The sequence below is a fragment of the Myzus persicae genome, unplaced genomic scaffold, assembly GCF_001856785.1.
Source record: "Myzus persicae strain clone G006 unplaced genomic scaffold, MPER_G0061.0, whole genome shotgun sequence".
NCBI classification, from domain to species: Eukaryota; Metazoa; Arthropoda; class Insecta; order Hemiptera; family Aphididae; genus Myzus; species Myzus persicae.
The window spans coordinates 749,058-772,585 of NW_019102620.1; the positions used below are offsets into that span (position 1 = coordinate 749,058).

At 27.3% G+C, this 23,528-nt stretch overlaps 2 protein-coding genes across 4 annotated transcripts; both read left to right on the forward strand.

The window, feature by feature from the left end:
• Window positions 1–1,213: 1,213 nt before the first annotated feature.
• On the forward strand, window positions 1,214–7,586 carry LOC111032757 (putative defense protein Hdd11). 2 transcript variants are annotated; one of them, XM_022313205.1, is made up of 4 exons: window positions 1,214–1,341; window positions 2,471–2,849; window positions 3,352–3,446; window positions 7,446–7,586. In XM_022313205.1, exons 1-4 carry the CDS (start codon window positions 1,229–1,231, stop codon window positions 7,537–7,539), a joined length of 681 nt encoding a protein of 226 aa, XP_022168897.1. In that variant the 5' UTR covers window positions 1,214–1,228; the 3' UTR covers window positions 7,540–7,586. The 2 variants fall into 2 exon arrangements, with proteins under 2 accessions (XP_022168897.1, XP_022168898.1); XM_022313206.1 differs by having other exon boundaries at window positions 1,228–1,341; window positions 2,467–2,849.
• Window positions 7,587–16,066: 8,480 nt separating this feature from the next.
• LOC111032775 (erbin-like) lies at window positions 16,067–23,186 on the forward strand. 2 transcript variants are annotated; one of them, XM_022313230.1, is made up of 11 exons: window positions 16,067–16,189; window positions 16,259–16,424; window positions 18,467–18,602; window positions 18,673–18,962; window positions 19,037–19,111; window positions 21,327–21,452; window positions 21,515–21,734; window positions 21,827–22,114; window positions 22,175–22,341; window positions 22,717–22,836; window positions 22,901–23,186. In XM_022313230.1, coding segments are annotated over exons 1-11 (1,701 nt in total). In that variant the 5' UTR covers window positions 16,067–16,187; the 3' UTR covers window positions 23,012–23,186. The 2 variants fall into 2 exon arrangements, with proteins under 2 accessions (XP_022168922.1, XP_022168923.1); XM_022313231.1 differs by lacking the exons at window positions 16,067–16,189; window positions 16,259–16,424 and adding an exon at window positions 16,435–16,601.
• Window positions 23,187–23,528: the final 342 nt, after the last annotated feature.

A 23,528-nucleotide genomic window follows, 5' to 3' on the forward strand; every position in this document is an offset into this window, starting at 1 on the left:
TGTTATAATTTCGTACAAGGATTATTTAAAGTAAATGTAGTTATTAAAAATGGCAAAATGTAGGTAATTTTCATTTCTTAATATGTATAGGTATTTATAGTACCTACATTGTAATTAATATAAATCCTTCCAATAACCAACACAACAATATTATTCTGATGATTAAATAAGTTATATCGGCATGTCACATTAAAATAATGCAATTCCAGTGTATACCTGAGTTTTTAAAATATATTTGAATTTATTTTGCAGTGAAGGAGCTTGTACAAAAAACAATGTCCCAATTGCCAAAAAAAGTACAAATTAACAATTTTTCGAGAATTTATTTTCGATAAAAAATCTCTTTTAATGCCCTCTTTAAATTAATTGGATAAATGTATTTAATTTCTAAAATATATTCATAAAAATGTCGACTTACTTTTACTCCTTCAGAAAGTATTTCATAAAAATATCTTAAAAAATAATTATTAAAATATTGGTAATTTTCTGATATATTGTATAAAATTATTTTTTTGTATCAACTATCACCAAGTATAAATAATTATTTTGTAGGAAATTATAAATCAAACAATATCACTAGTATGATAATAGTTAAATTTATCTTTGAATTTAAAATTTAATTTATCCAATTTATCATTAGGTACCATTGAAATGTATTCTTAGATATGCACAAATATGTGTAATTACTAATTAGTAATAAAATACAAAGTGGCCTCTATAGATCCTAGAATAAAAACAATTTCTCTGCAATAACGATTATTAGCTCTTAATATGTACCTACCTGTCGTTCTATGACCTACCAAACTATTACAAAATTATTTTAATCTGTCTAAAAAATATAAAAATAAAAACTGTAGGTCATAATTATAAGATGCATAAAAATATACCTACGTATATAATAGTAAAGAGTAGGTCATATGTCATTGCAGATGATTTTTTTTTCAATATTAAGTACAGCCGTTATTCATCCGAATCCGAAGTGATGTCTGACGACAAACGAGGGAGGTTAACATAACGTGAAGACGAATTATAATTTTTTGTCTGCTAGAGGAACTTAAGTGGGAATCAGCACACAAATAACGAGTTATTCTAGACATTCGTTTGAATATTATGCACAGGTCAGGTATAAATCAATAATGAGTATATTATTAGACAATCTCCATGAAGGTTAAGTTCCCTTTCTTAGGGAATTGTGTTTGTGTATTCTTTGTGTGGTAATAGTCTTTATATGTTGTACTGGACAAAGGTATCATCGACTACTGCTACAGTACTCAACTTGACATCGTGTGCTCAGCTCATACTTCCACATTTGTCTCGTAATTCGACATATTCAACAAATAGGTAACATAATATATTAAGTAATACATTTAATTTAATTTAACTAATTATACTCCATTATTTACAAAAGTACCATATAAATTATATTATATTAGGTATATAAATATTACAATTTTTTCTATTAAGTATTTGATTTTTGTATATTAGTTAAGTTGTGATTGTCAGTAAGTTAAAGCATGTCAAATTTAACAATATGTACTAATTTAAGTGAGATATTTCAATTTAAACAATTACCTATGTATTAAATCACTATGTAACTAGTAATGGTATTTATATTTTATTTTATTCACTTCTTAGGTATGTAATATAAATCTTTAAGTAATAGTAATAATTAAGATCGGCTATAGCCGTGAATAGATTATTCATCAATTGTCTATCAATAAAATGTACTTTAACAATCAAATGATTTTTTCGATTATTTCGTGTTACGATCGATTTTACAAATAAACATAATTTTTTGTTAAAACAACTATGTACAAATTAAGTTTGACATTTGAACTATTGTATTTTTCAACTGCATTATTCTTTTCTTCTAATAAAAATTCAAAAATAAACAAAATGTTGTTTTATAAATTTAAATGCTTTAAAAAATATATTACATGTACAATCTCGTACAGTTATTTATAATATTTTTTTTAACAATTGGATAGTGCTTGTAAACTCTGATATGAAGATATATAACAATAGAAACAATAATGGTATTTTATAATATTATTATTGATATTAAATTACCTGCAGAGTTTAAAAAAATAACCAAGTATAGATGATATTAAATTCCCGTCTAATAATTATTTAAATACTATCTGAAATATATGTTGCAAGTTGAGTTCGTTAATAAAATATATGTAATACACTCTGTCTATATAATATAAAATGTATTAATTATTTGCTATACTGTTGGTTGTATATAATGTTTGTAAGTCGGTAGATAATATTATGAATGCTGTCCGGCGTGTACTAACCTATTATTACTATAAGAATACAAATTTTAATATTTAATCGATTAAATTAACTTGTGGTATAGCTTAGTATAGATATCGAGGATAATTTAAGCCAATTGAACCTTATTATATTTGTACGTTTAAACAAAATAATCAGTACTCTGTGTGTTTTTTGTGCTTTTCGCAGTCAGAATGATGATGGTAAACTCTAAATTAGCGCTGCTGATGGTGTCAGTAGCCGCTTTCGGTTACCTGCAGACTGCCTTGGCTTATTCCGAAGGTGCGCCTTTGGAAGTGTGCACCGACTTAATGCCTCAGCACGGAGCCCCCGTCCAGACCAAAGAATCGCCCTACACGTTAACGCTCAACCGCAAGTCCGTGAAAGGTGGAGAACCCATAACTCTGACTCTCGCCTCCAAAGACTTTTCCAAATTCAAAGGCTTCATAATCCAGGCCAGAGACAATCAAGACAAGCCCATTGGTTCGTTCACTCCTCTGCCCGCGTCCAAGAACAACACAGAGTTCAAGGGCAAATGGAAGCTCCTCAGTTGCCCAGATGGCCCGTCCAACGTGAGTGCACAACATAGTATCATAAATTATAATAGACGACCAGATAGCATTAGAAACAGTACATTATAATAAAGGCGTAAATATAATATGCATGTAGTTTTTACCGATTTAGCCATACAAGGCTCGATATGAAACCAATCAGTTTTGTAATACCTAATCATATAATAAGCTAACAAAAAATATGGCTTTCAAAAGAAATTTCGAAAATTTGAACTTAGAAGTATACTATACCTAATAGTGTATTTATAACTAATATAATTTAAATTTATTTTATCGGTTATATAATTATTATGATCTGGATCACGATTTATGTCGATGGATTATTCAAACATTACCAGATAATGTCTTGACACACAGTGTACTAAAATCGTAATTATAATTTGCACGGCAGCAATTTACAATCATATTATATAGGTACTAGTTGGCCGATAAAACTGTATAACTAATTCGAACTCATTCAATGAAACGTTTATAACAAAGTATTTTTATAAATCGTTTACAGAATACCGCAACTCATGCAAACGCAGTCGAAAAATCAAGAGTAGTTCTCACATGGACAGCACCGAAAACTCTTGAAGTGCAGAGTTTCAAATTTAAGTAAGTACCTATTACATTAAAGGGCATTGCAATAGCTTATGCTGAACTATTACAACATAACAAAGGGCAATATGTTTATTGGAAACAATAATGACATATATTTATTAAAAGTAGTTGTAGCTTAACGGGTTTTCGAAAAGAAATATCATATGACATATAGTGTAGGTATGTATGATTAAACCGGTATTTCTATGTGGTAGACTGGCCATATGGATACGATACAATATTATAATGTGACAAATGCGAAACATGCTTACTTTAATGGTGGTATGAAATATTTCTTCAAAAAGTATCGTTGACATACATTTCAATTATCATTTGCATACAAACGTTGTGTAATAGTGCGTGTCCCTCACCGTAATCGCTTCCCGAGGAAAGACGCTTTTAATCATTACACATGACCATCGATTGGCATCGAAGTGATCACAATAACAACTAATCGAGTAAAATAAATTATGAAAGTAAATTGTGGAAGAGCTATTATTTGTAGCTCGTTAATGAATTCGTGTAACATATTATCAGTGACATTAATTCAATGTTTATTAAGAGTTGGCATAATTGATATTAATACAATTAACAATAATGGCTGTTCTTAAAAAAATCGTAGGAAATGTAAAAAAGTTACTCTGATGAAACACGACAAAATTAATAATTAATGGTACGACAATTATTTATAAACACCACAATAAGGAAATGAAACAAATCTATGTACATTGAACTATTAATGAATGAAAACGATTGTTAACGATTTTTAATGTTTAAGTGTAGTGTTGCAATCTTCAAGGTTGTCTAGCTAGTTGATCATTTTTTTTAACTTGTTATATGTTTAGAAAGTATCTACATTGGCTTAAGTTAAAGATACTCCAGATTATTAAAAAAAATAAGCTTAGGTTTGAAATTAAATAATAAATAATTTTAATAATTTGTATTAAGGACGTAACGGTCATTATACATATATTATTTACGTAAATAAATTGATTTAATTTTAATAGATAGTGTGTATGTATTTACATATACCACTATAGTACTATATCAAGTTATAATACATACTTTCGTCTTATATTGCATTTATTTAAAACAATATTTTTAAAAAAAGAACAATATATAAAGTTTAAGATCCAAATTAAATGTATCTATTGTTATTGATTAAAAATCTTTTAAGAAATATTGGATTAATTTTATTATTAAAATAATTTTAAGGAAGGCATTTATTTAAAGTGTTTCTTATAAAAACCACCACTTAACCGAATCTAACCTTACCTAAATTTACATTTAGAATGAACATGTTAAACAAAAATTTAATTAATAATTATACTTCACTAAAAATGATTTGTTTTTTGTCGATTGCACTCGGAAATAGCAGTGGCACTTACTCCACAATTTAAATCGTAATATTAAACCATCTACCTATGTGATTTTATTCAAAATGTTTTATTCGTATCAGCTTTTGCATCATTTATCTTTGGCCATTTTGTTCATTTAATACAACGGTGTTAGTCTTTGACCAATATTAAAATTATAAAATTCAAATAATATTATTCATAGGTAAGTAAGGTTAGTAGTAGTTACACTAGAGAAACTGTTTTAGTATCTATAATTAATTTCTTAAACATTAATTATAACTTTTGAATTACGGTTTATGTTAAGAAAATCAACGGATAGCTTAGGTTACCTAAATAGTCATAGTAAAAATACTCGACGTTTTTGTAAACTACGTAAATTCAAACTTACTAATGGGAGCTGTGACACTTTCACGTCGACAGTTCCAAATTATTTTCTATTACTTTTTGATGAATAGATGGTTCAAACGAAACAGACAACTGTATAATATTGATCAACTGGTAAGGTAACGTTATAATGTTATAATGTTTTTAATCTTCAAAAATGTTCAACGTAGGGAAATGAAGAGGACAAAGTGTATCTATCCTAAGTTAATAATATAATAAACAATAACATAATATTATAAGTATAATATATTAATATACTGTCGTATATTTCTCAATTTTTGTATTGTGTTTGTGTATAATGTATAAGTTTATTACCAACTAAAAAAAAAAAATACCAAAATCTACGGTTATATTTATTCTATTTTGAATTTTCATCATAATATATAATATGAAAATTATGCAACTGTGAGAGCACCTTTCAACATTGAACTATTATTTTGTAAATAATGATTTTGTCTGATGATTCGGCCCCTTCTGTAGGTTCCCTTTTTGTTGGCATGTAGATATTATTTGTCCATGTGATATTATAAGTAAGTTGATATAGTATCTATACTAAAAATTATTCTTACTCGTCGTTTGAACAAACATTTACACATACATTTTTTTTACTAGTTACAATATTATTCGTATAGTAAGCACGGATACACGTCAAACGCTTATCAATTAAAATGTAATTTAAATAAATAATAACTGTAGGAATAATTAGGAACAAAATTTTAAACTCAGTACTCATAATGTGTGGAAGGTTAGGACCGGTTTATTTCTCAACTTATTTTAAACATACGTAGCTGACTTGACTGGTTTAGTGATTTTTCAGAATCATAATTATAATAGGTATACCTAGATGTTATTAAATCAATGTAGATGTTATTAAATAATATCATATTATTACACATTTAAATAATTAAATTTATATTATATAGGTAGTAGGTACCTTAAATGTGAAAACGTACTTATTTAAAACGTGAAACGTGTTTCGCAGAGATGCATGGGATTTTCCGATTCAACTTAAATGCATATAACTTACTATAATAAGCAGTATACAGTCTACAATTCTACATAATATGCTAATTTGTTGTATACAACAATATTTCAAGGCCACTATTACACCTAAAGTACAATTATTTAAGAGCCAATTTAGTAGTGAATGTAATGGATGTTAGAAAAACGTATAAGCGAGTACCTATCTACTTAGCGTATACACTATATAGACACTTTGTACTTCACAGCAGTAAACAACTAGATGTTGCAGAAAAAATCAATCATAGGTTATTAAAATAATTTATGGCTAGGTACCTTATATGAAAAAAAAAGTATAGCTTAGGTACCTTATACTTATCTAATTTTATTTTTAAAAAATAAAATATGATATTGAATTCTATCTCAACTTATTTCTCAAGGTCTTTTTTTATTTTATTTTTTCCATTTAAGTAGTAGACTGCAGGCACCTGTATATTTTTTATTGTTACGACTCATGGGAAATCATATAGTATTGATTTTTTTTCTAGTTTACATGCAATTTACAATCTATACTTAATGACACAATGAATAAATATGATACAGGAATAGATAAATAAGTTATTAAAACATACATATAGTATTGATTCAAATTTAAATAATTTACTATGTTCCTTAATCCACGGACACGCGTTTTCTGAATTTGACACATCTTCACGATTAAAATAAAACTGTCATTTATTGTGTAATTTAATCTCAATAACAAAATAATGTTAATACAAATTTTTAATTTGACTTAAATTTACGTTTATGGTTTAATTTTCCGTATAACGAATAATAAGGGCCGGTCGCAATAAAAACACTAAGACTCATGCTATATTGTCTTTTGTTCCATAAATAAATTTAGTTTCTCAACTTTAAGTTATGTCTATTGGCTTATGAGTTATGACTCTATCATGGGTGGTTCCTTTTGTGTTGAACGTTTTTTCACAAATAATTTATGGTTGGCATCCACTTAACAACTTATCATATATTATTAGTTTCAACTGTAACTTATAAGCTAAAATAATACCAATTATTGTTTGTGTAAATATTTCTTAGTAAATAAATTAAACTTCTATGTCTTACCCATTTTAGGTATCTATAAATATTTTAATGAAAGTCAAAATTAAATTTCAAACCATGCACCGCAATATAAAGGTCATATACTAATACAATATATGTGAACTCGTACTATGTTTATACATTTATAATATACAATTTATTCTTGTTATTGTATACGCTTATAATATGATAATTTATATTCTTTTTATAGATACACTGTCGCCAAGAACGGTGGAGAATACTGGGTTGGAAAGGAATCCGAAAATGTTTCTGTGACTCAATCCGGTTGGTCAAAGAAAAACTAATTTCATCAAAAAACACAACAAAAAAAACCACCTAAATTATAAATAATCATAAAATGTATTATTTTTATTGTTAGTACCAGTTCATTGTATTTTATTTTACGAACAGTGAATAGTGATGAAAATTGTCATGTGGATTAAATATAATTTTTATAATATTAGTTTTAAGGAGTATAAATAAATAAACAATTAAATTATAAATTATATTGGCTTTAATTGTTGCAAGTTGCGATATATCATGCATGACAATCTATGTATATTTCCTTATCCTAAGTTATATTCGTATAGGGGAAGTAATGCTAATTAGGGGAAGTAATGCTAACGCGGTCCCCCCTCTGGTTCTCGATACCACAAAAAAAAAAGGTATATTCGTATTTTGAGGAGAATGGAAAATTGATAGTAGACTTCTTGCACCATAAGGACTCCAAATATTATGCAGTTAAACAATTGTTAACATTTTTAGAAAATTCGACGTTTGTAGATTCTTGACATAAAAATGTGTTATATGATTCGGTGGCAATTCACGTGATTCACGTGATTTGATGCAACAAATATCCAGTAGTTACCTACTTATCAAAAATACCGGATGAGTGATGACAATGTTTGTTAATAATAATTGATGTACATATAATACATATAATTAGTATTTTACCTTTTTTTAGTCTATCTAGTCATGGCGTGGGTATCGTAAAAAATACTGTGCCTCATAAGATATTTGGATATTATATAATAGTTTGCATTACCACAGTGACACTGAATTAATATAGACGGTAGCCAGATAATAGGTATTAACTATTAAAGATTGGTATAGCGGTATGTAATGGTGCGATTGTAAGCCCTCCTGATTTTAATAACCTGTAAACTCTCACGGGTCAACTCCATGGAGAATCATACGTTTTTACACGAAAGTAGCATGTAAAAAACTACATACGTTAATTCCTATTAATTAATATGAGATGTGTAAAAATACCTACACAAATATACAAATCTAAGAGAGAATTATAAAAATAAAGAAAAGATCTTAAGACACGGAGATAATTGATAACAACTAAGAATAAGCTAGGCAAAAAGTGGGGGAAATATTTTTCAAAAAAGGTTGAATTGTGAAGAAAGAAAAGAAACCTTTTACTTAGGAAATAGGGATTTTCAAGATTGGGCAGAACTCATTCTAGAAGAGGTAAAAAGTAAAATAGAAAACCTTAAAAATCATAAGACCCAAGGCGAGAATGAAATTCAAGAAGAACTCTTAACAAAGTGATATTGTGTGGTCGCTTTTCCACATCTAAAAGTTGGTAGGTATGAGTCAGCAAAGCCAAATAGTTTAAGAACCTGGGCTCTAAAATATCATAATACGTATTATAAAAAATATAGTATAACGATTATTGAATTGTAAAATGTATGAAATGTACCTACATATCTCACTCTCTACCATGTATGAAGTAACGTATGAACATTTTTTTTAATTCCAAACTCCAACTCCCAATGGGTACATATGTACACTCTCGCGAGTCTGTAATAACTTTATTCGTGTATTATAACTTAATGTTTATAATATTATATATTTATATGCATACACATTTTTAAAATCTAATCTGCATTTGAATTTCATTTAATAAAGCAAATTACCTTTTTAAATTATAGTAAATAATGTTTATAGTAATATGAACAATGAACATACATATTTAAAAAAAATCTGAAGTGTTTATTTTTTGATCTGTATTGTCTATATTTTTTACAGAATAGTTTTAAAATAACTTGAAAGAGCTTACATATTTTCTTCAGGTAAACATAATGTTGACCCGAAATTGGGAGAGTTTACCACCACCAATATAATATTAATCCGGACCAATAAAAGTGAATTGTCTTTTGTCTATGAAGGTAATATGAAATATATAATAATTAAAATTATATCACGCATTGTTATTTAAGATCCAAAACAATGTACATACTTTGTTGTTACATAATTTGTGTGGGAAATGGGAATATGTATATTTTCTTACAATTTACTAACCATATGTCATGTTTAAGTCTCGTTCACCTCGTGTGCATCTTTATTGTTAAGATATATTCTCAAGCGTGCTAAAAAATATTCTAAAACAATGATGATCAATTACTGTTTACTTAATATGTGATCATTGAAGTTTCACATGATTCTATTTTTTTTCAAGGTATTTTTGTTTCGTAAATTTGTAATATTAACGCTTACCTCTATAATCTATCAAAAAGAAGTAACAACTGTCGTCAGATTATAAGATCAAAATTGTATTGAGCATACCACTAATCATTATAAATAAATAATAGGTATCTACACAAATTTAAAGTACATATATTATTTAAATAAGTATTGAAGTACCTACAATATTTGTATAACTAGCAAATAATAATATAAACTATTTTAATACTTAGCTATAATAATCAATATGCTGCACTAATACATCAATTGAATAGTAATTTACTTATACTTATTCCTACTTTATACTACGTAAATGGTGTACTAATAAACAATAATATTCCTGGCACATCATAAATTATAATTGAATCACTTTACTTATAATTGAAATTATTAACTACCAATCAATCTATACATATACATCGAAATCATATAATGTGGAACTTAAAATAAATATACATTATTTTAATACACTATACATATATTTCATACAATTGAAAAGTTGTATAAATTAGATTTTAGAAATTGAACATTTTGATACTTGTCAAAGTACTGAATAACTAATATTCCAAATTGAATTAATTCTTTATGCATAAAAAAAAATGTTTAAGTATAATAAAGTAACAAAATTGATAATTTCACTCGTTTATTATGTTCTGTTTGCATATATAGATCAAAAACGTATGTAGATATAGTTATATAATTGTATTAATTTCAACTCGATTGGGTGTATAAAATAAAAAATGTCGTAACCAAGAAACATTTGATTTTTAAGGGTTACATTATTATTAATTTATAAAATATATATGACATCTAAAAATTGATTTTATTTTAGGCTGCATTGTTCGTGTAAAACCCATATATTTTATTAATCAATATGTTGTTTTTTCTGTTATCCTTTCATAGCCAATACGATCTAAAAATGCACTACCTTTTTTCAAGGCCGTAACTAGGGGGGTGGGTTGGGCGTGGTAGTCTAGGGATCCTTATACAACTTTAAAGAGTATACCTATATAAAAGGTATCAAAGGATTTTAACTTTGTCATGTAAACGTTATACAGTAAAAAGAAATGAGTAAATATAGTGCCTTTGTGTATTAGTTATAATTTATGATGAAGTAATATATATTTTTTTAAATAATTAAATGAATATTTTTTTCAGAAATAGTAAAGTATTAAATTATATCATGTACCAAATCCGTCTATTAGAACAGCAACTAGTGTATAATGAGAACAGTGCAAGACAATAAGAAATATTGAATATCACAATACAAACTTTTAAAATTTAAATATCAAAAACCAAAAATAAGTTATTGCTTGTTATTTTTTTTTGAATTCGAGACGAGTTATTTATATTACGAGAATTGAAGAGTTCTTTTTGTGCTGAGAAAGGTATATTTAAAAATACAAAATTAATTATTAGATTTTTTTTCCTTCAAATGTCGAAAAAAAATTGCTGGCCTAAAATTTGTTATAAAACTGAGATCACGTTTACTTCTATATACATCTTTATAGTTTTTTTATAATTCATTTCACGCCATAAAAAAGCGACGAGGGATTGGTGATTTAAATTTTTCATAATTCTTTAACTTAATAGGACCACTAAGCACAAATGTACGCATGTTTTGATATGTTTTTAGGTTTTTATAGGTTGAACTTTATGACTAATTAAGTTGCTGGCCAAAATGAAATCTGCGGAGTATATACCTAGCGGAAATTCACATACCAACATGCATACCTATAAACAAAACCATTTTATACTAACTTAATTTAATTCTAGTCTATTAAAACAATTATTTTCAACAAATTATTTATTTATTTTAACACTATTAAGAAATAGATTTTTTAATTGCATGGCAGTAATAATATTGTGTGTGATCAATGGTGATCAATGTGCTTAGAAAAATATGTAAATTTAGTATATACAATTATTAAATACCATATTACATAAAGTACCTACTATTGAATAGTTTAATCACCAATCAACCAAAATCGTTTTAGTATTCAGTCGAGTTCAACACTTTAAAATTATAATTATAATCAAATTATTAATATTTCCAGATATTCAACGAGGATTTCAGAAGGATTCTACGAAAGCAAGGATGTTCTGTGTAATAGATTACATTTGTCTAACAAAATATATCGTCCTCGTATTAGAATTTACGACACATATGCTTATCAGGAGTGACGAGAATGAAAATTAGATGCTAAGCTCATAAATAACTTTTAAAATATCAAAAAAATTCAAATCTTAAATCACTCAGACTGGATTTCAAAATATAAAGTACCAAAAGTGTGACGGTACTTGAAGGAAAAGCACTATGGTCAAAGACGGAGTAAGGGCGGCAGAGTACAGCGGGAAATTGACCCCCCTGTCCATAGCTAATAAATATATTAATGTAAACATTTAAAAATACGCTTGGTTCCCCCTCCTTCCCTGATGAAATTTCTAGCTACGCCTTTGACTGTGGTGTCAAAGTTATCGCTAAGAAAACAATCTATATAATGGATGAACAAATAAAGAATTTGTACTAGAAAATGGCCCATCAGCACCAGTAAAGCATCAAGCCATATTACTGACAAAATCCTGGACCATTAATTAATATTAAATAAAACCACCAGGGAAACAACATAGTGGATTGGTACAGCGGTATTTTTAAATCACGTTCGCGAGTATTTTAAAGGCCTACAGAAAGATGAACTTGGTGAAATAATTACAATGTATTATGTTGAAGCGTACTCCATCCCCCCTCTCCTCTCCAACACAAGCACTGGCCAAATGCATGTGTCATTCATGTGAAATATAACATGAAGAATACATCTTAATACCTCAACATGCTTCAAATTTCCAGGTTCAACAACCAAAATACCACACAATCATTCAACCTCATTCTGTATAACCTATATGAAAAAAAAATATTTTTTTCTTTTGTACAAAGTGATCTTGAGTTTTCAGCATTTATGTGTAGTTATTGCATGTATGCCACACGTTGTGTTTATATTATTTATAGGGAGGCGATGCTTCAATTGCAGAAAGTATTTCATACATCATATACCATATAGTATAGAAAATTAGAAAATGAAAATTTTATTTTGGAAAGATGTTTTCTTGATAGGTATTATTATATAGCAGTTGCCAGAGGTTCTCAACCATATATGTTTTAGGTCTCAAACAATTATGAATATGTCACCAAAAAATTAATTATTAAAAATGTTATTATTTAAATATATAAAAGTAGGTGAATATCTAGTACGAATAAAAAAAAAAATAAATAAAGATTAAAGAGTAATAATTTTGTTTAGTTACGATAGTTACCGTCTACAGTGTTATAGCCTATATATTATTTTATAAGTTATGTATCCTTACTATAATACTGATTTGATCATTCATATTGATTCATGGTTCAAGTTTACTGAATTTGTTTTCCATTTTGATTAAATCCGTTTCAGAAGAAACTCGAAAAACATCTGATGCTGAATTTTGTCGTAGAAAAAGATGCCCATTAAAAATCCAAGCATATTTAAAATTATTTGACATTTTAAAATGCTGTACTTTTTTTAATAAAAAATTTAAATCTGCAGAAAAATTGTCTTGCATATAGATCGCGTTGCTTCCAGTAAATCCTAGATCATTGGCGAAAAACATTTTCCTTTCTTGAACGGCGTTTAATATTTTGGTTTTATCAATTTTCCGTACAAATTTCACAACTATTTTTCCCATTTTGTGGTTATCGTATATCGATTTAATACGATAGCAGTCATTAATAGTTGATTCACTTAGAGGCACACCCAGGAATGTAGTTAAATTATTGACAATTTCTAAAATGTTTTCAGTATCGGTGTTTGGAATACCATCGATAACAATATCGTTGTCAATAAGTTTCTGATTAGTAACAAATAATTTTGATTCGAGAGACAATATGTCACTTTTGAGCTTATCGTGCTCAATAAGTTTCTGTTCAACGTCAAATAATTTCGATTCAAGGCACAATACCTTACCCTTTAATTTATTGTTTTCAATAATGAGCGATTCGCATTTTATTAAACACAACTCTAGCTTTGAAAAATCCGGGTTCACTGTATATTTGTAGAAATTGAAATTCTCTCTTTCAGAGTTTAAGGATTTCTCCATCGTGGCTGGATCATAAGACGACCCATCGGTCGATTGAGATTCCATCATATTTTGAGAAGACGAGCGACTAGGATTGCACCCCAAGGAACTTTGGTATAGCCGATAAACTTTTCTTCACACTTTTTATAACCCTAACGCACTTAGCAAATGTCACACAATTTGACACTTTTACGACCAACAATGTTAATCGAACAGAACACGCTAATAGGAATTATGGATAGATAGGTACTAATTTAAGGGAACATATAAAAAAAAAGAAGTACTTAGGTACGAGTTTAAAACAAATTCTAACACCAAACTGTAATGTAAGAAGGTACCTTACAGCTATTGAAGAAAAAAATGTAAATATACTTAATATACGACAATTATTTACCAATTATCTGTACTTAAAAAATCAAAAATAATTAAGTTTTTTTACCATCCAAAATCCAAATACATTATAAGCCATTATAATACCCGCTATTATAACACTATTATAATAATTTATAGGTATTAGTATACATTACATATACTATACATAGAGACATATCATAATTGATTTGTGTTTGTAATAAATTGCTCTGTAACAATTAGATGCCACTGCTGCTAAAATCAATTTGCATTATCGTAGACAATGAGTACAATTATATAATATTACCTCGTATACTGTATAGGTATGTGATGTTTACGTAAGTACAGTGTTCAAATCAGCGTAGGTACCATATAGCAGTATATGTACCTATTGCTATTATACAGGGCTACAAGTTACAACTAAGGTAGGTATATCGTATATAAGTACTTAGTAAATTATAGGCCTAGAACTGCTTAACCCTGATATCTGCGAATTCAAATTATATTACTTATAAATTAAATTTATACGAAAATGTTTTTCAACTTAATTTTAAGAATTGCGGATTCTTTATTCGCCATTCATACCATATCTGCAATTTTCTTTATTATAAAAAGTTATTGTTATTTATTTAAATCCGTTATCAATAAAATAATTTATGGTAGTCAATTTTAATTTATTAAAATAAGAAAATGCACTTTACTATTAACCTCTCATGTACCTACCACATTTTGATAGATTTGTAATTAATTCTACTTCTAAGTATTCAAAGACAAATCATTAGGTATACCTACCTACTTACCTATCGATTATCAATTATCATAGATATTTTATGAATTTACAGCAAAATAATTTGTACATTTTTGTGATTTTGATGAAATTTGTCAACATTTTAATAAAAGACGTTCAACAGCATATTGTGTTATTTATACCTATAATGTTATCCCTACGAATGGATAACATTGCAAATTTGAGTTTAGCAGTTTCGATATTGCACTGTTCGCTTTAATCATTATTAGAGTAAATTAACCTACTTTATAAAACTAAAATATTTTTAAATTTTAATGTTTTACGTATTTTATTACCAATTTTATGGGTAGGTACCTACTCACATAACTAAAAACATATCGGTCTCGCTTACGAATTCAAATGCGATAAAAAATCGGGGAGAACAAAAATAATGTTCTTATACCTAAATTAAGGCTTAAAGTTTGATAATGTGTAAATTAATTTTAAACTCGTGACACAAAATTGAATCTGTAATCCAATTCATAGTAATATTAAATATTATAATAGGCTTACAGCCGTCTCCGCTCAGAACCGTTTTTCTTATACAATGATTTTGTACAATTGAATTCAAATTTAACACATCCATTACAGTGACTTCTATAGACACTTTCCAAGTAATGTGCAGCGGAGCGTTACCCACTTGCCCGCATTTTTACTTTTTAACTCCCAAACTACCAACTAAATCCAATTTTCTACTAGAATTCAGAAACCACCCTGAAAGTTAAATACCTACCTAGCTGTTGAAGAGTTTTACTATTCCAAAAGTAAATGACATAGAAGGCCTAGGTATATCTTACGTATATGCATTGTTATTTATTGTAAGACTTACCACATTCATCGGAACCACAATCATCAGAATCGAAAACGAGATAGGAACATACAACATAAGTACCTAGTACATTGTTCCTACTCAAAATATGAATAACCACTAACCAATAAATAAATAATTTACCTAGTCATTAGCCAGTATAGCTGGCAATTGCCTGGCATCCGAATGTATTTCTTATCACATCTGGAACGTCTGGAGCCTCCAATGCTATGTTGATTTATTGTTATGGAGGCATGTTTCGAACCAGATTGGAACGTTCGCAAACCAGTTTCCCCCTTTTTTTTTGTTTGCGTTCATATCATTTTCGGTTATCAAACATTCACATTTTTGAAACAGATTCCCACCAAGTTGAACTCATTGTAATTTCTCAATTTTTTTTTTTATTGAACATGTTTAACCGGTGAATGTAATTATAAAACATTTCGTATACAATTGATTAATTATAAACGTTTAACAAGGTTATTATTATTTTTAGGAAAACCATGTCTCTTTTGTCGTGTTTTGGTCGGAAGAGCTCTAACCATCAATATGAAGATTATATTGATTTTATAGATATGAACAACTCGGATCTAGTCGATGTACCACTACACATATTTATGTATGAAAGGACCCTAGAAAAATTATTGTTATCTTCCAATCACGTAAGGAAATTAAAATTTATAATAGTTTTAATAATAAATATAAATGTACCTACCCAATATCTGTTACCTACTAAAAGAGTATACTATTTTTAATAATTTTGTTTCTTTATTTCATTGCTCTAAACTTGAGGACATAACAATATTATAGTGAGTACAATGTTAAAGCATAATAAGAAGGTATATTTATATCATATGAATTATTAATTATGTTGTAAGTATTATCAATGAGGTACTTAAATTTGTGGTTAAGGCTTAAATATATGCCTACAGTGAAACCTCTAAATTCCGGACACTTTTGGTCACTGAAATTGTAGTTGCTGTTCAGAAGGTTACTTTGTAGAAAGTTTGTAGGATTTGTAGTTTGTTCCCAAAAAAATGTCCGCTATTTAGAGGTGTCCATTAAGGAAGGTTTCACTATTTGAGAATATTTGATATTTGAGTTATATTACCCATGTACCTAGTAGGTTAGGTTAGATACCTATAAAGCAATATTATAAGCTAATAGTGTACTGCTTTCTGAAAGATCATCAAGTATAATACAACTTTAAATATAATGTATACCTACTTACCAAAATGGCATTGTTAAATTTTTAAAGAAATATAAAAGAAACATTTTTAAGAAATGTCTATTATTTATTAGACTTTAAAATGTGTACCTACCTACTTATCTTCAATGTTAATTCATGCCAACATTAAACAGTTCATTTTATTTAGCACAATGTTTGTTTTAATGTTTATATTATTGTATACTCCCCTATAGTAAAATATTTGATACAAAATAATATAGGTAGAACAATGATACTTTTAAATACTTATTTGTGTATTTCAAATAAACAAAGGATGGGAAAGTGAGTATCGATCTGTTGTACATTGAGTGTCCAGAGGAGTCACTATAATGGAAGTATTGAATTAGAATTCAATGATATTAAATCATTACTAAAACGATTCCGCGCTGGGAAAATCTCTCAGCTTATATTACTAAGTATATTTTATGATATTATTGCCGTTAAGTAATTTATTTTACTTTTATACATTGGTAGTGCAGTAGGTTGAATTAATTTTTGTTGAAATGTCATTGTGTGTTTGCAATATCACAAAATACTTAACAGTTTCATGTACCCACAAATAATATTTTTAAATTACTACAAAATAAAATCATTATTACAGTGATCAACTACTGGGAAACCTTACTTTAAAGTTTTAGTTCTTATATGTAAAATTTAAACATTTTATACATTTTTAATTTTTATCAAAATTTGAAATTTAAATGCTAATAAAAAAATGTTTACCATTGTATTTTCCAATGTTTTTCAATTGCTATTATAAAAACTTATGAAAAACCTTGTATAATATTTTCAAGATTTCGATCCAACAAAAAATTTTTTATTGACATTTATAGAAAAATAATTCTAGATTTTAAATATTCATAAATAGTTCAAAACGAGTCAAAATATTTTGAAAATGTTATCATGTTTTTAACACAATACAATAAACATTTTTTGAACCTTTTAAGTGTCTTACAGTTATTTGATTTTAAATTACAATAAAATTAAAAAATTGCTCAATGAGAATTCATTAATGTATGAATAAAATATCGATAACATTTTTACTTTAAATACTCGTAAAAATGAATTTGATTTTCTTGTAGTAAACTTTTTTTGAAAGTTGAACAATAGTATTAAAAACCAATAAATATTGAAATGTTATAGAAAAAGCTATAAACAGCTAAAATAAAAAACTAAATCGATTCTGTCAACAATTAGTTAGGTGTAAAACTCCCCTTTTTTTGTTTTGCCCTACGCTTTTGAAAACTTCTTATATTCTAACTGCCCCAAAAGATGACGATAGACACAAAACATAAAAATAAAAATAAAAACCATTGTAAAATCAATACATTTATCTCTCCGCTTCAAAGTCAGTATCTAAAATTGATGTTAATATCAGTTATTGTAACATAAAAATAATGTATTTATTTTATACCTATGTATTTAAATTATTAAAAATAGTTTTTATTTTATAGTTAATACTATTTTTTTTTCTAGATTAAAGATTTACCTTCACCTTTATTTCATTGTGGTCAGCTAAAAGTATTACATATAAGTGACAATAGATTAGAACATCTTCCAAAAGCAATTGGATCTTTGGTTAATCTTGTCGAGCTAGATGTGAGCAGAAATTGTAAGAGAAATGTATTAAATTATTGTTTGCCTTTTTTTTTAAATATTTTTATTATTTGTTTTTTTTTTAGATTTACCAACAATTGATGAAAACATTAAGAATTGTAAAAAACTTTCTATTTTAAACTTAAGTGCTAACCCTATTTCGATATTCCCTATACCTTTGACGCAAGTATTGTCTTTAGAAGAACTCTGTTTAAATGACACACAATTAGAATTTATACCAGCCAACATTGGTAGACTTATTAATTTAAGAGTATTAGAATTAAGGGATAATAAAATATCACAAATACCCAAAGCAGTTTCACGTTTAATGCAATTATATAGACTTGACATCGGACAAAATGACTTCATTGATTTTGTGAGTATAATTAAGAATATTTTCAAAGTTTAAACTCAATCAAAATAAAATTATTACATTTTTTATTGTTGTAGCCTACTGCAATAAGTGATCTTTATGGATTACATGAGCTGTGGATTGACTCCAATGATATTGTGGATATTCCTTCAGTAAGTACCACAAATTTTGCGGAAATATTATTTTATATTCTTGTTTATGTGGTCTAATGCTCATAATGCAGTGTTGCATGCAGTCAATATTCGTATATACTATATGCTTGTGTATCTGTCTATCTACTCCCTATTCGAAATACATTTTTTTTTTTGTTCCGTTCTTACTTGCTGTAATTGTTGTTTTTGGCAAAATTAAGAATTACCTTGAAATAATTTTTTTTTTTATTTTATTTTAAGTGTCATCAAGAGTTTTTGATTTGCCATTTGATTAACACATGATTACAGCTCATTGTTTATTAAAACTGTTTAAAAACTTTTTAAGATTTTAAAATAAAGACTTCAATTGAGGCTATTTCTAAAGTTATTAAGAGCTTTAAATCATGTATGGTCATCAAATTATTATTTATAATTTCTGCTACATTAGTATATTTTATTGAACATAATCAAAAACAAAAAATCATCTGGCCAAAAAAATTACATAATTTAAAGTTCTTTTAATAATCTTTTCAAATGGGCCCCAATTTGAAGTCTCTTATCTTGAAAATTAAAAAGATATATTGGTTTAATACACAAACTGCTGCAATCATATATTAATCAAATCAAAATGCAGAATTATCGATTTAACTTATATATATATTTTTTTTTCTTCAAGAAGATAATGGGCCCCACTGAACATGTTTGTCCCTTTTCGGGAGAAGTAATAGAATCCTCAAAATGTATTAAGGTATTTTGATATAATTGGGTGCTTTGATCTTGAGAGTTACTATCAGATTTGTTTGAATTTCCTAAGATTTTTTCAACTCTATTTGAAAACGAATATAAACTATTGTTTAAGTTGTCGTATAATGCTAATGATGTTGAGTAAGTAGCTGATGGGTTTTTATTGCTGTCTTTTTGATAGGGACTTGAATCGGATAGCTCAGTGTCTTTCAGTACATTTTTTTAGTCAATTTTATTAGTGATCGAATTATTAAGAATTATATTATGTTTTTCAACGTCTAATGAATCATCCACGTCTTCCAAAGTTATAGCTACTCTTAAATATCTACTTAGTCTAGCTCTTAATTCGGTAGTAGTTCCAGTAGATTTTAGATTTTTATTTTCGCAATATTGTATAAGAAATGGTTTTTTAAGAGTATAGATATCTGTTGCTGTGTTTATCGTAATAGAAAGATCCGATCTAGGGTCTTTAAGTTGATTCATTAAACTATACATTTTAAAAATTAGTTTAAATAATCCTAAATCTATACTCGGTCATATAAAATGTGTTAACTATAATTAATTAATTACAACTAAAATTATATACTTAAATTATAACATTTTTGAAATCCTGAAAAAATTTAATTAGTAAAAGTTTTATTAAATATATCGCAAGAAAAATGTATTTGGAGTGTTCATACATTTATACTACTAGATTAATTATATTAAACTATAAAAACTAATTAAATAATTATTACCCTCACTAAAATTAAAATAGAATTAATTAACGCTAATAATAATAAAAAAAAGTATTGATAACCGAAGTATTCGTAAATATAAATCACGAATATATCAATTATAACCAAACACAAATATTCACCTCGAGTGTGTAAAACACCAAAATTGTGGATCCAATTGGTCGTAGTCTTCCTGTTGTGGCCCATGAGAGTTCAATCTGATGTAAAGTTTAAAACCCGATATGTGTAAAGGTAAAACACACAAAAATGACTTGTATTTAATCAACACAAATGTTCAAAAGTAATTCGGGTAGTGGATTACGAATGACGTTGGGCGCCACTGTAGTATACCTATATCTCGATGGCACAACAAGTTCTCTCAACAATTAACATTATTTTTAATCACTTTATTCAATAATAAAACAAACACAAAAATACGGGTCTCTGTGAATCGCTTACAAAATATATCTGTCTCTCACTCGAAACCCGCACTGTCCTTCTACTCTGGTGCTTACGTCCTTAAATACTATTTTAGAAGGTGCTGCCTCAGCTCATTTGCTTCATTGGCCTAATATTACGCAATTTAAACATTTAACTAAAATAAGCAATATTTTTCCCATTATTATTTGTTGGCACATGCCACATACAACAGTAAGAGGTAAACAAATGATTTTGGATTCTATACTTATTAGTTATTATGTTTAAGACTATTGGTGCCACAATGTACCACAAAAACATTTATCATATATCAATATTTACATTTTTTTTTTTTGTAGGAAGTTAGTAATTTACATGAACTTTGGTATTTTGATGCTAGTTATAATAGAATTTCTAAAATTGATCAAGATATTCAATATTGTTCAAAATTAAAAGATCTACATTTATCATTTAACAATTTAAAGGTAAATTTACTTTTATTTTCTTAGTTACTATTATCTACTATTTTGTTATAACTTTATTTCAGAGTCTACCTAATTCAATGAAACATTTACATGAATTAGTCACATTAAAAGTAGATCATAACTGTCTGAAACAAATGAATAGTATTTTTGAAGGTCTTCAGTGCTTAGAAGAACTTGATGCTTCTTACAATTGTTTAGAAACCTTATCACCTACTATTGGTTTAATGAGAAGATTAAACACCTTACGTCTGGATGCCAATCGATTAACCAATTTACCAACCGGTAATTTTTTTTCTTTTATATTTATAGTTAGATAGTATTTCAGATTTTCATAATAATAACTTAGTAACTTGTTTGCCTTCTTTTGTTTTTAGAGATTTGTAGCTGTAGAAGCTTAAGAGAACTCAGTCTACGATCTAATAATTTATCAAGTATGCCCGACGGCATTGGAAGTTTACAAAATTTAGTTGTTTTAATGTTGACTCAAAACAAGTTAACAAATCTTCCCCTTTCAGTTCTTAAGTTAAAAAATCTAAATGCACTTTGGCTTTCTGAAAACCAAAGCAAACCACTGACACCCTTACAAAATGATTATGAACGTGAGACTGGAAAACATATTTTAACTTGTTATTTATTACCACAAAGAGAAGAGAGCTACATAGGTAAATTTTACTTTTTTATTGTTATTTATACTTATGAAGATAAAAATTGTTTTTTTTTAGAAATTAAAGATCAAAATCATAAACCTCTTAAAACAAATACAAGAATCAGGTTCACAGAGGATTCTAGTTTAGAAGAACCAGGAAATTTAATGAGAGTTCCTACACCACATCCAAAAAAAATGAGAGCATTTGCAAAAATGTTATTGGAAAGGAAAAACAAAAATAATGTAATATTATTTTAAATTAGTTTTTTTCTAAAATTATTTTAAAATTTATAATGATAAATATAGTAGAAGAAATAAAGTAATGGTGAACAGTATTGCCCGGCATGTGAAAGACCTAGACCACAGTTTTGAGCCTCTAATTTTTTCTTTATAAATTATGCCTTGGGTAGTGGGTTTGTGTGTATCTTCCGCCTCTCACCCACAACCAGCTCAAATGTTAAAGAGTTCTATTTTACAATCCAACTAATGGTCCATGTCAGAATTCAAAGTTAAATAAATGTGTTAATAATAAACAACTAGACTGAAACAACATATGTAGATATAAAGTATTATTAAGAAATATGAAATAATAATTAAGCATAACACTTTCAATTTTAGGAACAATCAAATGAATTTGATTCCCAACTTCATACTGAAATTGATAATTGCTCAATAATAGATCAAGAAGCTGAAAAAATGGAACAACTTTATCAAATGAAAAATTGTGTGATTGAGCCAGTATGTACACATGTTATAGTTAAATAGTTGGGATTTATTAAGTATCTGAAGTTTTTCATTGCAGGAAAAAATATATGAATCAAAAGGAAACACACAAAGAGTTCCACCTCCTTACCATATTGCAGCGGCATACTCAAAACAAGTAACATTTTTTAATAATGAAAATCTTAGCTGAAAAATAGGTTGGTGGTTAATTAAATGAAAATGTTTGATACAATAAAGGTATAATTATTTTTATATTTTTATATGATCAAACTAAACTAAAATTTCCTAATCAAATTTATGTTATATTTTGTTTGTAAAATATTTTTTTATACTTTTTTTATGACTAATGTACATTATGATTTTTAACAGATATCGATTTTATAATTGTGATTTAAATTTTAAGTATTTGCTTTTTTATTTAAATATATTCATAATTTGAAAATGTACTAATCCAATTAGAAATAATTTATTATAATAACTAATTAGATACAGAAATCCCAAGTACAGTTTTATTCGTCTGCAGAATGAACTCATTGATCTTAAAATTAAATGTTATTTTAAATAATAAATTTAACTGTAAAACATCTATTTATGTGGCGTTAAAATTTGTATAAGTGGTTTGTTGCTTTCATTTTTAAGTTTCAGTTATGAGACAATAACATAGAGATTAGGAATCAAAAGTGTACCAGTACCTACTACTACATAAT